Source organism: Thermobia domestica, chromosome 8, assembly GCF_964235325.1.
Source record: "Thermobia domestica chromosome 8, izTheDome1.hap1.1, whole genome shotgun sequence".
Taxonomy (NCBI): Eukaryota; Metazoa; Arthropoda; class Insecta; order Zygentoma; family Lepismatidae; genus Thermobia; species Thermobia domestica.
Window position 1 is genome coordinate 136,004,986 of NC_137461.1, and position 16,019 is coordinate 136,021,004.

At 35.3% G+C, this 16,019-nt stretch overlaps 1 protein-coding gene across 3 annotated transcripts in view; it reads left to right on the forward strand.

Annotated features, from left to right (window-relative positions):
- The window catches only part of LOC145693226 (protein timeless-like), a gene marked incomplete at its 3' end in the record, with an annotated part of 196,877 nt that overhangs the window by 78,650 nt on the left and 102,208 nt on the right, over positions 1 to 16,019 (forward strand). The window contains 1 exon segment of one of the 3 annotated variants that reach the window (XM_081769024.1): positions 3,881 to 4,400. In XM_081769024.1, coding sequence (XP_081625150.1) covers positions 4,376 to 4,400 — 25 coding nt within the window. 3 annotated transcript variants of the gene reach the window in all.

The following is a 16,019-nucleotide window of genomic DNA, read 5'->3' on the forward strand; positions in this document are numbered from 1 at the left end:
GCGAAACCCATGTTTCGTCTCCAGTTACGATCTGACTCAAGAAGCCGTCACCTTCTTCGTAATAACGAGTCAAGAACTTCATGGCACACTCAAATCTTTGGTTTTTGTGGTCCTCTTTAGGAGTTTCGGGACCCAACGGGAGCACAGTTTCCTAAACTTTAGGTGTTCAGAAACAATTTTGTAAAGCACTGATCTCGACACGTCAGGAAATTCGTTTGAGAGTCCTGTTATTGTGAAGCGCCTGTTCTCACGAACCCTCGCTTCAACTGAAGCCACCAAATCGCCTGTAATCGAAGAAGGGCGACCGGAGCGGTCCTCATCATGGACGTTGTCACGGCCATTTTTGAATTCTCGTACCTACTTACGCACTTTGCTTGCACTCATAACAGCATCACCGTACACTTCGCAAATCTGTCGATGAATGTCTGCAGCAGACAGGTTACTTGCTGACAAAAACCGTATCACTGAGCGAACCTCACACGCGGCGGGCGACTTGATAGTCTTAAACATTGTGAGAGCACAGAACACAACCGTACAGGTCAGGTACAGAGTTGAAACTGAGCACAGTTGTTCCCGAGGCATGCCGGTACACGACGCACACGCTAGTTGCGGTATGCGCGCTAACTACTAGTGTCTACAACAAAACGGACCTTACTTAAAAAACACGCCTCGTATTTAGTACTCAAAGTCTCTGTTTGTTTATGAAAATATTGAATTTGTATAATTCTATCGTGATTAACTGCGATAGCTACTTAATCTTTTGTTGTTTTTTGTGTACTAATTTTCCGGGGGAAGCCCCCCGGCACTTTCTTTTATTAGGAAGGGGTATTCCATACAAGCGAAAGCCTCAGATGGACGGCGCCCTCCCAGAGTATGTGACCGCGCCCTTTTTACATAGCCAGTCCACCCCTGTGTGTTTGTCCACTACAAAGTATTGTTGTTTTTGATCTTCGACTACTCTCCTCGAACACTCGTACTCCCAATAAGGACACAGATACTGCTAACAAAATTACGCACATACTACTTTTAATTAAATCGAAACAATGCAGTTTTTAGTCGGAATTAAATCTGCAAATCGTCTGCACGATAGCAGTACCGTGCCAGGGGGGGGGGGGCGGAAGAGGCGAGCGGGGCGACGACTCCGGTCGCCGAAGTAAGGAGGGCGCAAAATTCGGGAAGGAAAAAGAAAAGCATAAAATGGAAGTAAAAAGTAATAAAAAGTGCTCAGAATCAGGGAAAAGGTTTATTTTTGAAAATTTTCTTACGCTTTGCCCGAACCATGGTGGCGCTTCGCGGCTGGTTTGTCGACCTCACTCATATGTACGGGGGGGGGGGGCACCGTCGTATACTCTAGCCACGGGCGCTGATTTTCCAGGCATGGCACTGCACGCTAGCGCCATCTATTGACGGCAGGCAACGCAGGGAGACATTTATTAAATTCTTAAGACTGTAAATTCTTAAGGAGTCTTACACGTAAATTGAAACGTTCTTGTTATTATAATAAAGAATAATTTTTAGAAGAACGTATCCGTTACCTCCAAACAATTATCGAAGAAAAATTATACATCTAAGTAGCAAACATTAGGCTGATACCGACAGCTCAATGTACTATATGCTGCGTCTTTCATTTCACATCTATTATCTATCAATGTATGCTCAGTTTGCCGGGCCTTATGCAATTTAAACAAACACAGTACTAAAAGTTTTAACACGTTCAATTTGCTTTTTTTTTTTTTAATTTTAAATAAAAGTATGCAGTAATATTCATTGGCCTTTCAAGTTATACAAAAAAATAGAAAGAGGTTCTGCGCATGACAAGGTCACTAATGACGTAACGAAGTCCTTGCCATATTAGGACGATGTATATATGTATAAATGAATCTTGATTTTCAATATGCCAGATAAAACGAACGTGTATACACACGCAGGGACGGCTCTACCATGTGCAACACGTGTATTTGCACAGAGTGGCAAGTAGGGGCGGATCCAGGACCGACTTCTGGGGGGGGTTGTCATACTGCTACTTTTAAGGGCTCCAAACTTTGGGATGGGTTTTATTTATATATATAAAATAAGAAAGTTTCCTATTCTGAAAGGGGGGTCGATCGCCCCGATCGCTCCCCCTGGATCCGCCCCTGGTGGCAAGTTTCGAGGGGCGGCAAAATACTGTATGTTATAACTATAACTATTATTTAAAATAAATATTTCTTGTCGGAAACAGACTTCTTATTAAATTTAATAAGCTGATCTACTTGAATACTATATTCATAAATCATGTTTAGGCCGTATTGGTTTATCACATAGACAGTGCTAAAGCAAATAATCAAACAAATCCCAACATGAATTGCTTGATTGCCGTCAAATGAAATAACTCAATTCTCGAACAGTAGTGAACATCTGTTTTATTTCGTTAGTTATCACAGTTTTGATATGAAAACTACTCTTGTCTTTGTCACAAATTCCGTATCATTGAAGGTAGTAACAAGTTTTTTTTTTTTAATTTAACAGATATATAGAAGGAAAATCAATAAATAAATAAGCTAGTTGAGGCTCGATATTGAATTCTATAAAAATTATTACCTCCTTTTCTCTGCAGATGTGTTTGCTTTATCTTTCAGTAACAGAATAGATTATTAAAGAAAAAAATAAACAACGAGATTGTATTGTAGTGTTTAGACCTTTCTGAGTGCTAGTACTTTTTCCTTCCCCTTCATTGTTCATGATGTGTTAATACACTTAAAATCGTGGCTTTTAAAATTTGTTCTTTCTGGAGAGAGGGGGGCGGAAAACGATGCCATTGCACGAGGCGTCAAATTGCCTAGCGCCGGCCGTGTATACACGATAGTATTTTTAGTGTCCATATGTAATGAAATGTGCTTATTCTTCTTTTATGTAGCTACTCACATTTTAATACAAATCTATACCAATTTCGAAGTGCTGCTGTTTAAAACAATGTGTAGAATTCCAAGATACATAAAATGTTGTCCGAGTATTTTTAACGTATTTACTGAAGACAAAATGACGGTGTATAAATGTATATATACATAGGCACCTGGATACAGGAGTTGATGAGAAAGGGGGTTATAAACACAGCCATGTAAAAAAAAAAAATGAAATCTTTCAGTTTTACGTTCCATCGTTATGCCGGATAATCTAAAGGAGACGGTCATGATGAGAAATGAATGAAATGGTGGAACGAAGAGTGGGAGGAAACGGGAGAACCCGGAGGAAACCCACGTACTCGGTGTTTGTCCACCACAAAGTTCTCTCGGCTCGGCGTGAGCTGGGATTGAACCAGGGACCCCAGCACCAGAGATGAACGCTCTACCACTTAGCTACCGTGGCTCCTCACACCCATGTAATATTTTATCATTTGGAAAGTATGATCAAATCACACAAACGCTATTTTATCCACTATAACTTAAGTGGAGGGTCACTATCAGTGATGATCTCAGGGAGGGGCCCGGAGGATATTTCCTCCCCTACCGGAGCCACGAAATTTCTCCCCGGAACTATATATGCTAACATGCTGAATGAAGATCCCCAGTATTTCATAATACTACTTTCCACCCGCAATGTATTGAAATCCCCCCCCCCCCTGAGAAAATCTGAAATCGTCATTGTTCGCTATAGCCACTCTATTTTCCCCTGTAACCTTTTATCTGCGTATGGGCCTATAAAGTACATGGTAAATATTTTCAACATGACTAAATCATTGAATATGTTGGAATCAGATAATAATGTGTTTTCGTATCACATGTTTGTAAACATATGATGCAATCCAAGGAATACCTATACATACGTATGTTCCATGAGCACTCGATTTGAAGAAAGAAAAAGACAGAGAAAAAAAGGCTTGGAAGTTGCAGAGGACATGAAACGTAAGAGAATCGGATTAAACAGAAAATAATAGATTGCTTTGGTAATAGTGGCGCATCTTGGGCGATAAATATTGTTTTTTGACCGAAGGCGGAGCAAGCAATGTACACAACATAGCATATCAGCGTTCTAAAGAGCTACTGGGAAGCAATGGTTACCGCGGTTCTAGAGGAGAAAAGAGGGAGCGAGGTACGAGAATGTGGAAAGAGCAGTGACCGTTCGTCATCGTTGATAAAATTTATCATCAGTTATGGATAACAACGCTCTTAAAAAAGAAGATATTACAAAATGATGATGATGATGATGCTTGGATCTATGAATGGGTAGTAGTTTCCATATGGTTTTTAGTTGTCTTCTCGGTGGAATGAAGGAATGATCGATTTGTCTTCCTCCTACTCGTGTGTCGCGACACGTGACTCAGTGACGGTTCTCGCTCTTTAGTTGCGATGCTACAGAGGAAAGCCAGTTTGCCTTGGCTGGTGCACAGTGAGGGACGATGTGGCCCTTTGCTATAGATACAGGTAAATATTTTTTAAAAACTTTTTTGCTATTATTAAAAATTATGTCAGTGTGGTTGCTTTGTTGAAACAGTTTATCCACGAAGGAGGATCAATGTTTACCAACATTTGTGAACCTTTTATGAGTGCGTGAGTATAACATGACAATTCTAGTGATTACGTGAAGAGAGGAAAAGTGCTTTTAAACTGTGTGACCTATTAAAATAACATTAAAAGAAGTTCTTACAATGGATTGCTTGGTAATATATTAAAAAAAGACAGCGTTAAGTATTAAGTGACGGGATATTTGTATTAAATGTGTAAAGAGCAAGTAATCAAGTAAGCCGTGATTTTTTTAAAACAACAGTCCGAAGTAGCTACACGCACGCACTGAGATTTTTTCCCCTTTAAACTTTGATGACACATCGATTTGGATAGAAAGCAGTGTGCACTGAAATGTAAACAAATAAAGCAGATGAAATACAAGTAAATCACATAGGATTTGAAATTAATGCCTGTTTCTAATGCAGATATACAAAAGCTACTTATTCTTATGATGCTAGAGAATCAACACTTCCGGTCCACTTACTTACACAATACGTATACGTTTCACTGAACCCTTGCATTTAATTTATATAAATAAACGTGCCAATAATGATTTATTCTGAAAGGAAAAAAATATCGTTACGTGGCTTTTGATCTTCGTAGAGTCTCAAATTGTGATTTTTGTCCTTAATAATCTACTTTGGCTAAGAAATGAACTCATTGACTATATCTGGATCGAGAACAGAAACTACAAAACTAATCAAAATGGATAAGCTCAAGAACAAAATTTAAAATGATTTCTCTTAATCTTCAACTGAAATAAAACGATACTTCATAATCGAGAAAATAATGCATACCGTTATATTATATTTTAGATGAAGAGTATATAGCTATATTTTATTGAGCGATATATTTGAAATTAGGGGAAAATAACAACTCTTATTTCTCCTGCAGTTTTTATTATTCGTATTTTATTCCACGTTTGTTTTGGATCCTTACCTACCTTGTTAATTATTTTTTAAAGGTGAGAATAATTTGCAAATTGTTTCCAAATCTCTTAATATTGTCAAGCGACACTGCTATTAATGCAAATATACCCATAGTTCGTGTGAAGTATGAATGGAAATATTTATTTATTTATTTGTACTTTTGTGTTCGTGTTTCGTTTTTCTGTACGTGCAGTTCTTTCATTATAGATTCTATAAATCGTTCAGATGATTTAACTTCAATTTCAATGATTAGTTTGTATCGTTTATGGGTGATCAGTACTTCTATTGGTATTCTACATAATTTTAATAAAATTTGTGTACAGTCCGAAGCAGATAAAAACAAAAATTCCCTAAATTTGCTCATGCCTATGCGTAACTAAACTCTATGGCCTATGGAACCCGGAGGTTCAATGCCGCGTTCACAAAAGCTCTCCATTGACTTCTGTTTTTAGCCAGCTGGATGCAGTTTCTATTTTATTCCTATTTCTGCGAGATTCATCTTAATATTGTCCTTCTATCTGCGCCTAAGTCTAATGGTCGTTTTCCGATTGGACTTCCAGTTAAAATGTTGAAAGCGTTCCTTCTTTCTTCTATTCTAGCTACATGCAGGGGTAAAAGTGAGGGGGAACGCGGGAGGATGCCGTCCTCCCACCTCAAAAAAAAATATGTACGGCGTCCCCCACTTCCTAAAAAATTACAATGGGCAAAGATATGCAGGTAGAACGGCCTGACGTCATGCCACTACCTACCGTCCCGCTACCTTTTCATCTCCACTTCTACTCCTGGCTACATGACCTACCTACCTAGCCTCCTAGACTTGATGACCCTAACAATGTTTGGTAAACGGTATAAGTTATGCACTTCCTCGTTTTGAAGTTTCCGCCATTCCCCATTCCCATTCCTCTTGGGTTCGAATATTCGTCTTTGGATCTTGTTCTCAAATACTTCCAGTCTACGTTTTTCCCTCGAAGTAAGCGACCATGTTTCGCAACCATACAGGGCAACAGGTATAATTATCATTTCATATATTTTAAACTTCAAATTCCTCGACAGTATTTGCGACGACAAAAGATTTTAAACTGAATAATAATACGAATTCCCTGCCTTTAGTCAACTTTGATTTTGTGTCAAATTGTTAATTCTGGCAAACTGCTGCAGTAGTTTAATTTCCAAGTATAACTCTTAGTCAATATTAAAAAGTCTAAATGCAGTAACGATTATTATTGTGTATTAGAAAGTGTATCTATTCCATTCATCCGTGATTGCTTTTATGTTCTAGTTCTTTTAGACCAAAAGCCATGACTATATTCTTCTTACGGGGAAAACCATGAAATTTACGAAAAAAGGAATCACCATGGCGGAGAGTAACCATCGAGTGGAACCAAAACTTTACCTTGTAATGTAAAGGAGGAACCACATTTTAGGAAACGAAATTTCATTTGACACTTTTTCTGATTTATTGGATGTTAACCTTATTTGTCTTGAACCACTAAAAAGGAAATTTTCCTTCCCAAGTTTTAAATTAATCCTAAATTTTGAGTAAACAATATGTTATCTACTTGCGAAACTTCATATATTTCTCTTGTTCTTTTTATTTGCTATAAGTGGGTAGCTCAAGAACTTAGATAGCCACTATTTACGAACTAGTCAATTGGGCAGAAATTGATAGTCTGTCAAGTAAAATCTAAAATTGTATAAATTTTGACTTTCTACATTCTGCAAGTGGTTGTTGTTGCAATGTGGTATTTAAATAATAATAATAATAATAATAATAATAATAATAATAATAATAATAATAATAATAATAATAATAATAATAATAATAATAATAATAATAATAATAATAAAAAAAGAAATACACTAAGTATTGCATCCGTTTCATGACAGACCATGAAAGTCCAAGGGCTGTACGTAAAAGTAAATGCTCCACGCTTTCTTGATGTTGATACTCGTGGAGGTATTTTAGACAGCACCATACTACTTCAGCCCTTTTACTTCTCCAGGTTACCCGATTTACCTACTTTAATGAAGCTGGATGACTCTCAGAGACGCATTGGAATCTCGGTAGAACGAGATAATATAGTACAGGAATAATCGGAAATCAATAGTTTTTATCATTAATTGTAAGCCAACATACTCTTGGACATAATAGGAAGGATCCAATAAATTGCGTTAAATAGAATAAGTAGAAATTAATACCAAATATTATAAACAGTTAAAACTATCATATTAGAGGGTAGGCGGATTAAGTCTAGAAACTTCTTGTGTGCAAGAAGAACTTATGCAGCGATTAAACTCAATAGATGATTTGCTCAATAGATGATTTATTTCCTGTCATTTTTCTTCTATAGTTTCTATTTTAATGTCAATCCTGAAATATCAGTGGTAAAGTGTTTACCTCTGGTGCTTGGGGTTCTGGGTTCCATCCCAACTCCCGCCAAGTGAACTTTGTGGTGGACAAACACCGTGTGCGTGGGTTTCCTCGGGGTTCTCCCGTTTCCTCCCACTTTCTTCATTCCGTAAGTTCGTTCATATCTCATCACCACCGTCTCCTTTAGCCTAGCCGGCATAACCGTGGGATGTATTAATTCAAAGATTTCAATCCCGAAATATAATGTAGCTACACCATAGCTACAATATGTAAATTTTTATCAAAAATTTAGATATCTAAGTTTAACATTAATTTACTATCTACATCATTAAAAAAAAAATTCTCAATAGTCTATAGCAGGATTTCTTAACTTATTTGGTATCATTACCTTCCTTTTATCACAGTTTCTTGCTAATGACCGTCATAAGTAATTTACGGTTTGTAATAATCTTTTTGATTATTACCGCTGATTGTTTACGCTGATTTTGTATTTCAATATATAGTTTTCCATCAGTTATATATTTATTCTTATTTTATTACAAATGTTTCTTAAATGATGCTTTACGTCCTTATTCTTTGCTATATTTCACAGTAAGTATGGAAATATAAATAGGTTTATCAAAATAAGAAGTTTAAAATATTTAAAAATATATATTCTTCTGCTACTAGGTTCTAATTACGTTTATTTTTTCACCTCATTTTGCGACTCTTTATCTATTGTTCTCATGAGCCCTTAGGAGTCTCGACATTCAGGTTGATAAAAACTCGGGTCTATAGGTTTAGTTCAAGATGGATTGAACAGTATTTTGGGATTACCTCTATTTATCCACTAAATGGAAAGTAATACCGGTACTAGGTTTTAATATATGGAAATTATTAATTTCTTGTGTGAAAAAATACAATGTCCGTGAGGGAATGGATTGTTTATGAAGTAGAAGAAACTTTATTATAAAGTTATAACAACAGGTGAGATAGCTAATTGAAACCAGACCTTGAAGTGGCATTCTTTTAAAGAAATAAAGAAAAGTACTTAGTAAACAATTTTTATAGACATCATATATATATATTTTATTTCCTCATATCTAACTTCGTAAGTCTGTATGATACACAGTTATAATATGATGTGGGCATTATCCATCGTAACATAAAAAAAAAAAATATTCTGTTGTATTTACTTTTTTTATTATTATTATTATTTTGAACTTCTGCATGCTAATAAATAGGAAAATGTATTCTAATTGTCTCATTTGTCGTCCAGAGAAGAATTAAGGAAGAAAATGAAATCTTTTAAGTTTTGCATCTCACGGTCATGCCGGTTAGGCTAAAGGAGACGGTGATGATGAGAAAGGAATGAAATGGGGGAATGAAGAATGTGGGTGGAAACGGGAGAACCCCGAGAAAACCCACGAGCATGGTGTTCGTCCACCACAAAGTTCACACGGCGCGAGCTGGGATCGAACTAGGGACCCCAAGCACCACAGGTGAACAATCTACCACTGAGCTACCGCGCCACTGCGAATTGAGGAAGAAGGTTAAGAAACATTTTGCATATTGGTCATTCAGAGTATATATCATCTAATTCCTTTTATCTGAGCAGATGTTATGCTACATACGTACTTTAAAAAATATTTTATAAAGTTATTCTTTCATTTTGTCTTTATTATTATTATTATTATTATTATTATTATTATTATTATTATTATTATTATTATTATTATTATTATTATTATTATTATTATTATTATTATTATTAGTTCACCCCAAGTTTTTCACTTACTGTACGCTATATGTTAAAATCGTGCTGTATGCTAGCTCCATTTATTAGTCAGGTAGGCAGGCAGTACAGGGAATAATACCTGTTGTGACAACTGTGCATAACATTACATACATATTAAGATGTTCTGCTTTTATAATAAGGACTAGCCTTTGGCTAGCTGGGTCCCTGCCCCCAGACCCCCGCGTTTGCTTGGTCTACGGCCTCGCGTCTCTTAAGTATCAGCCTTTGCATCAAAGTGAATTTCGTGCACTTGCACTTAACATTTATTGAATTTGGACACAGCTGGGGGCTTTGCCCCTAGATCCCCGCGTTCATTTGGCCTACACCCTCGCATCTCTCAGACCCACAATTCTACGGAATTTCAAGTTTCTTTTCCTATTTCAACGATTTAAAAGATAAAATTTTGTATCCCAAGAAAAAATTCATATAAATAACATGGGGAATTTCTTCATCCCACTCTTAAAAACTAAAAATATTCACTTTTGGCAATTTTCCTGTGTGTTAGTCCTAGAAGGCTACGATGATGCCAAATTTCGTTGTTCTGATCGTGCCGAAAGTGCCTAAACATTTTGAGGTACAGAAGATGTCCCATATAAATAACATGGGAAAGATTTTTCAGTTCCCCATAAGACCACTCTAAAGTTGGAAGTTTTGAATTTGATGACTTAATTGAGTAACGCTAACGAAAATGTACAAGCGTACTGTATTTCAAGTTTTTATTCCTATTCCAAGTACCTAATATATGAGATTATAAGGTCGAAAAAAGGTCCATTTAAATAATATGGAGAATTTCTTCATCCTTCTTTTAGACCCCCTAAAACTTAAAATATTCACTTTTGGCAGTTTTTCCGTGGGTTAGTCCCGAAAAGCTATAATCATGCCAAATTTCAACTTTCCACGTCAACTGGAACTCCTTTATTTTATGTCAGTTAGTTCATGTGGTTTTATATATAGTTGGGATTAGGAAAGTACTATTGTTATTTTTATTATTAGTAAGGTCGGAATTTATGACAAAAAAACAAATTCAATATGTTACCTACCTCTTTATAACTTCCTTCAACAAAGTCTTCGCCATTATTCTAGTTGCTAGCTTGAGCACCTTTGATACACGGAATCCTGGGTTCGATCCCTGGTGGAAGAACCTTGACATTTAAACACAGTAAAGTGATTCGAAGTCGAATTTAAACTGTAGTTCCACGTCTCATATAACCGTGGTGCTGAAACAGCGTTAAACCCGAGTTTTAAAAGAAAAATATCACTATGATGTTTTCATGCAATCGATTGTTTTTTTATACTTAAAATACAAGAATAAAAAGGAAACTGATAAATTATGACTTAATTTTTGACAAATAGACCTACAAGCTACAAGATAAACAAAATGCCGTCGTGCATCCAATACCATAACAAATCCCTTTGAGCCCCGATATTTAGGACCTCCAATCAACGGGTTAGTTTGAAGTTACAACAGTTGAAGCTTTCACCCCTTTGCCAGAAACCATAATAACGGCCTTCTTGAATTGGTTTATATATATATATATATATATACGGTACCCTGGTTGGTTCTGCGAGGTCTTCTCTTCTCGGGGACTGACTGTTATCTGCAACTTTGTGTATTGTACAACGCAAACTGTTTTAATCGTTTTAATATTGGAATGATTTTTACTTTTTGAACGTAACTTGCATTTGATCACTGAGGGAAGTGATCAAAATAAATTTGGTACTAATCTGAAACTTTATAATGTAAGGATCTCACGTACACAAAATAATATGGCGGGTGGGTGTGTAAAGTGTTAAGTCAAAAATTAGTGCTTTAGAGAAATCGCATTTGAAAGTTACACATTTGAAAGAAATCGCATTTGAAAGTTTTGTACTAAGCTGTTTGGTATTTCACGATCTATCAAAGAAGGTATCACTCGCCCTATGTTGTCATTTGAAAATTACACCTACGCCCTTCCCTCCAAAATGGGGGGCGGGGGAACCTCATGTTTAACCCATATTTTAGTCCGTCTGTGTTGTATATACATGATTTACTCTTAACACTTTTCTTATTTGATGCATAGCTCGCTGGATATTGGCGCGTAACACTCAATTTGAACACTGCGCTTTTTATCTGAATGTATAACTATTTTCGGCGGCCATTTTGAAACAGGCTTGCCCGAAATCAAATTTTGTACTAAGCTGTTTGGTTTTCCACGATCTATCAAACAAGGTATCACTCGACCCATATTCCCATTTAAAATTTTCAAGTTGGTCCCGGGGCCCCATGATGGGGGCCCTAAGACACCGCAACAATACCATTCCACGTTGCCTATGGCTTTTTCCTTTTTCATTCTTTGTTTCTACTCAGCCGTTTCTGATTTATAAGTATTGGAAATTTTATCTGATACAGGACCATTTTGGGGGGCCATCTTGAAAACGGTGCCCCATATCAAAAATTGTTTCCTACAAAAATATTCAATTTTCCAAGCTCTTTCGAACGAGGTATCACTCAACCTATGTTCCCATTTGAAAATTTCACGTATACCCCCGCCCCCCAAAATGAGGGGCGGGGGGGGACTTCGTGTTTGACTCATTTTTACGCCCCTCTGTATTATATATTGACTTAACATTTTTCTTATTTGATGTATAGTTCGCGAAATATTGGCTTCTAACACTTATTTTGACTACTCTGTCTATATATATATATATATATATATATATATATATATATATATATATATATATATATATATATAATCTAAAATGCATAATGGCTTTCGTCCAATAAGAAAGAGTAACTCGTCAAGAAACCTCATACATTCCTACAACTATCACTACACTACACTACATGAAATATAGTGTCAAGTGTAGGTTCAATCCTTTCATTCGTTACCGTTCTAGGAGTCCTCAATCCCCTCCCCTCGTTTTTTTTCCAGCGCCCCCTGGTGGCGTTAACGCCCACGTTGAGAACCACTGGGCTACATAATGTTGTGCACGTAATAAGTAGAGTAAAGTGTATTAAAGAATGATAAAATAACATTTCAACTTGGCACCAAAGATTCCTAATGAAATGGTGGGAAATCAGAGAAAGAATAAATATACATAGAAAAACACTTGAAAAGAATCAAATATAAGAGCATAATAAACAATTAAAGAAATAAATAAACCAACTGCTGTATAATGAACTTAATAAGCAAGAGTTGTCACAAGCAAGGGAATTGTTAAGCAAGATAAAACTCTATGCAGAACAAAATTGCATCCAATACTTTTCAGGCCCTATGCAAGTCATAGTTGAAGAGTTGTGAAACATTCTAAGGGCAAAAAAGAGTTGTTCAGTGATATGACTAGATCTCTTTCTATGGGAAGATATATGATGTTTTACACCACCACCTGCTAACCTTGAAGTACTCATTCTTTTCTGGTAAATTTGAAACATCTTCCGTAAATCACAACATTATATCAACTTTAATCAAATTAATTTTATGCTTCATACTTTTCTGCTACTATAAAAATGCAACAAATAAATTTAAAAATATAAATCTATTCGGCAAATGCATCTCGAGAAAAAAAATTAATGTACCGCAAAAAATAAGAATCTATTTCGCTTCTTTTTTATTTTTAGAAATGACTGTTTGTATTAGTGTTTATTGTTTATATGTTATAGTTTAACGTGTTCAGAAATGTCCTGAAGCATTCTATCTGTGAACATGAAACGTCTAGAATGCATCCTAACCAGAGCCGTAGCTAGAGATTACAGCGCCCGGGGTGAAGTAGAAATCGGAGCCCTCTAAATTCACCTTACCAATCTTTTCCTTTTTCTTTTCTTTATTTCCTTTTACGTATAAGAGAAGCAGCTTTTGTTGTTATGCTACCCTGAATTTTTATCAAGCTTCTTGGACAGATCATTGCAATAGCCAGAAGCGATCATTATGTATGCATTACAAATAAGAGCTGTTTTCAAGAGGCTTATTTTGGGCTTTCAGTTAAACTTGACAACACTACCTTTGGTTGTATACACGTCCACTTGGAAAATAATAGTTATGGAAATTTACTACTATTTACAATGTTTCATACTATCGATAAGAAATGAAATTTCAATATATTAGAAACTTTTTTTTTTTTTTTTTAATGTTCGAAATAGGTGACAGCATTAATTTCCAGTAATAATTGTAAATTTTTGTAATAATTTTATTCTATATGTGACTGCACAAATAGGTATTTAATTTCGATTCTTTTACTTTAAAAAATACTTTGTGAAATGTAACGGAAATTTAGAAGGAGCCTTCTTTGCGAGTTTCTCAATATTGATCAATGGAGGTGAAGAACATGTTTAATGTTTATATTTAAAATCCAAAATATAATTTTGCTACTGCATATGTTTGAAATTGTAGTAATTACTTAATTTCTTAATAAATGAAAGATTTAATTCAAGGTTACTTATTACTAATTAACATGTTAAAAATACACTAACACAATACACACACACACACATACAACATATATATATATATATATATATATATATATATATATATATATATATATATATATATATATATATATATATATATATATATATATATATATAATGTGTGCATAAGTTTTGTGTGTAAGTAGATAGATAAAAAAAATATCAGACAACGAGATGCGTATGCACAAAAGTATATCCTGACGATACAAGTAGTTGGAGGAGAAATGATCGCAATATATTCCTTCAAATTGGGAGCATTTCATATGTCAGTGAAATAAAAAAATCACTGGTAGTGATTAGTCTTTGGAAAAGACGAAATTCGTTGGGCTAAGTTCTAACTCCTTAAGCCCCTATTCCACAACTGTTTCAAGTTTGAAATTGTGTTATTATTCCCCTTGTTTACCTTCATTTTTAATATTCAGAGCAAACAGCAGCTTGCGTGTCTCTTCACTCTGTTCATTTTCATAACTTCATTCTCACCGTCGTGATTAATCCGATTGGATGGAAAAGCATGATTAACTAAGCAAACTCATCACCATCAAAATATCGAACACGTATTTCAGACTTTGACCGTTTCTGATTTTGAAAACGCTGGTAATGTACGCTATAAGTGAGTACTCGACACCTTCCATATCACATCGTTATTATCATATATAATAACTTTCTTTAAATAATAAGTGAAAAAATTGAATCTTATTGAAACATTTGGTTTGCAAGCGGAGCAAGCAAGAATTTTTTTCCAAAATCTATATATTTTCAAACCGACAACAATATTGATTTAATAGGGCGCTAAAAATTTTTCGGGGCGACGCATTGTTACTCATTTCCAACATTTTTTCCTTTTTCTTGCTCGTTTGGCACGCTCGTGCTATCAGCGCCCGGGGCAACCGCCTTGCTGGCCCCTCTAGCTACGGCTCTGATCTATATTAGCGGTTAATTGGAATTGCTCTAAGAGTGTTTAAAATGTACCTAAATAACTTATGTGTCCTATTAGTACACAGATAGTAACGTCTTGCAAGTGCTTAAAGTATTCTAACATTGTTTAAAAGTCGTTTCTGTGTCCATATACCAATCGGACAAATCTGAAGATCATGTACACTCGTGTCCAAAATTATTGTCGCATGTCTATAAATATGTTGTTTTAGAAATACAATTTGATAACGAATTCGCCCGATATTTCTTATAATGTTAGTATGTGAATAATCAGCAAAGACATGTATTGGAAAATTTCATGTCAAAAAAGCAGTAAATAAGAACAATAAAACGAAAATAAAACTTTCTTGTCCATTTAGCGACATTTTGTTTACCTCATTATAATTTTCGTATTTATAATTCTTTTTCTATGAAATTTATCACCAGTATACATTTCCCGATTATACACATAGTATCAGTATTAAAAGTACCCTGCATAGTCATTATCAAATTATATTCTTACAAGAAAACAGTTATAGATATGCGACGATCATTGTGGACATGAGTGTACATTTTGAACACTCTTGAGACAGGTACTATTAATTACCATTTGAGGACATTCTCTTATTTTTTTTTTCAATCGTGGAATACTTCAGGACATTTTTGGATATGTTAAACTATGTCCAAAAGTTGTTTCTAAAAAAAAGGAAAAAAGAAAGAAAAAAGAAAAAAGAAAGAAAAGTCCAAATCATGTTCAAGAACTTTTATTTTTGCAAACGTCTAGTTTTAACGTCCCACGATTATGCACCGAGGTTAAGATAAACGTTGGAGACAATAATGAATGAAATGGCGGAGTGAAAATGTGAGACAAGACAGGAGAAACATGGTATTTCCTTCACCAGAAAGCGCATTTGGCAATAGCTGGGATCAAACCAGAGACCCTATGTGCCCTATATTACTGAGCCACTGCAGCCCCCTTCCCCGAAAAGTAAGTGTATAATGAAATTTAGCAAAATGTAGTAAGCTTATGTCTATGAAAAATACTTCTTTTTATGCCCTCCATATTTTAAAAGGAATTTTTCAAGATTTGTTTTTCATC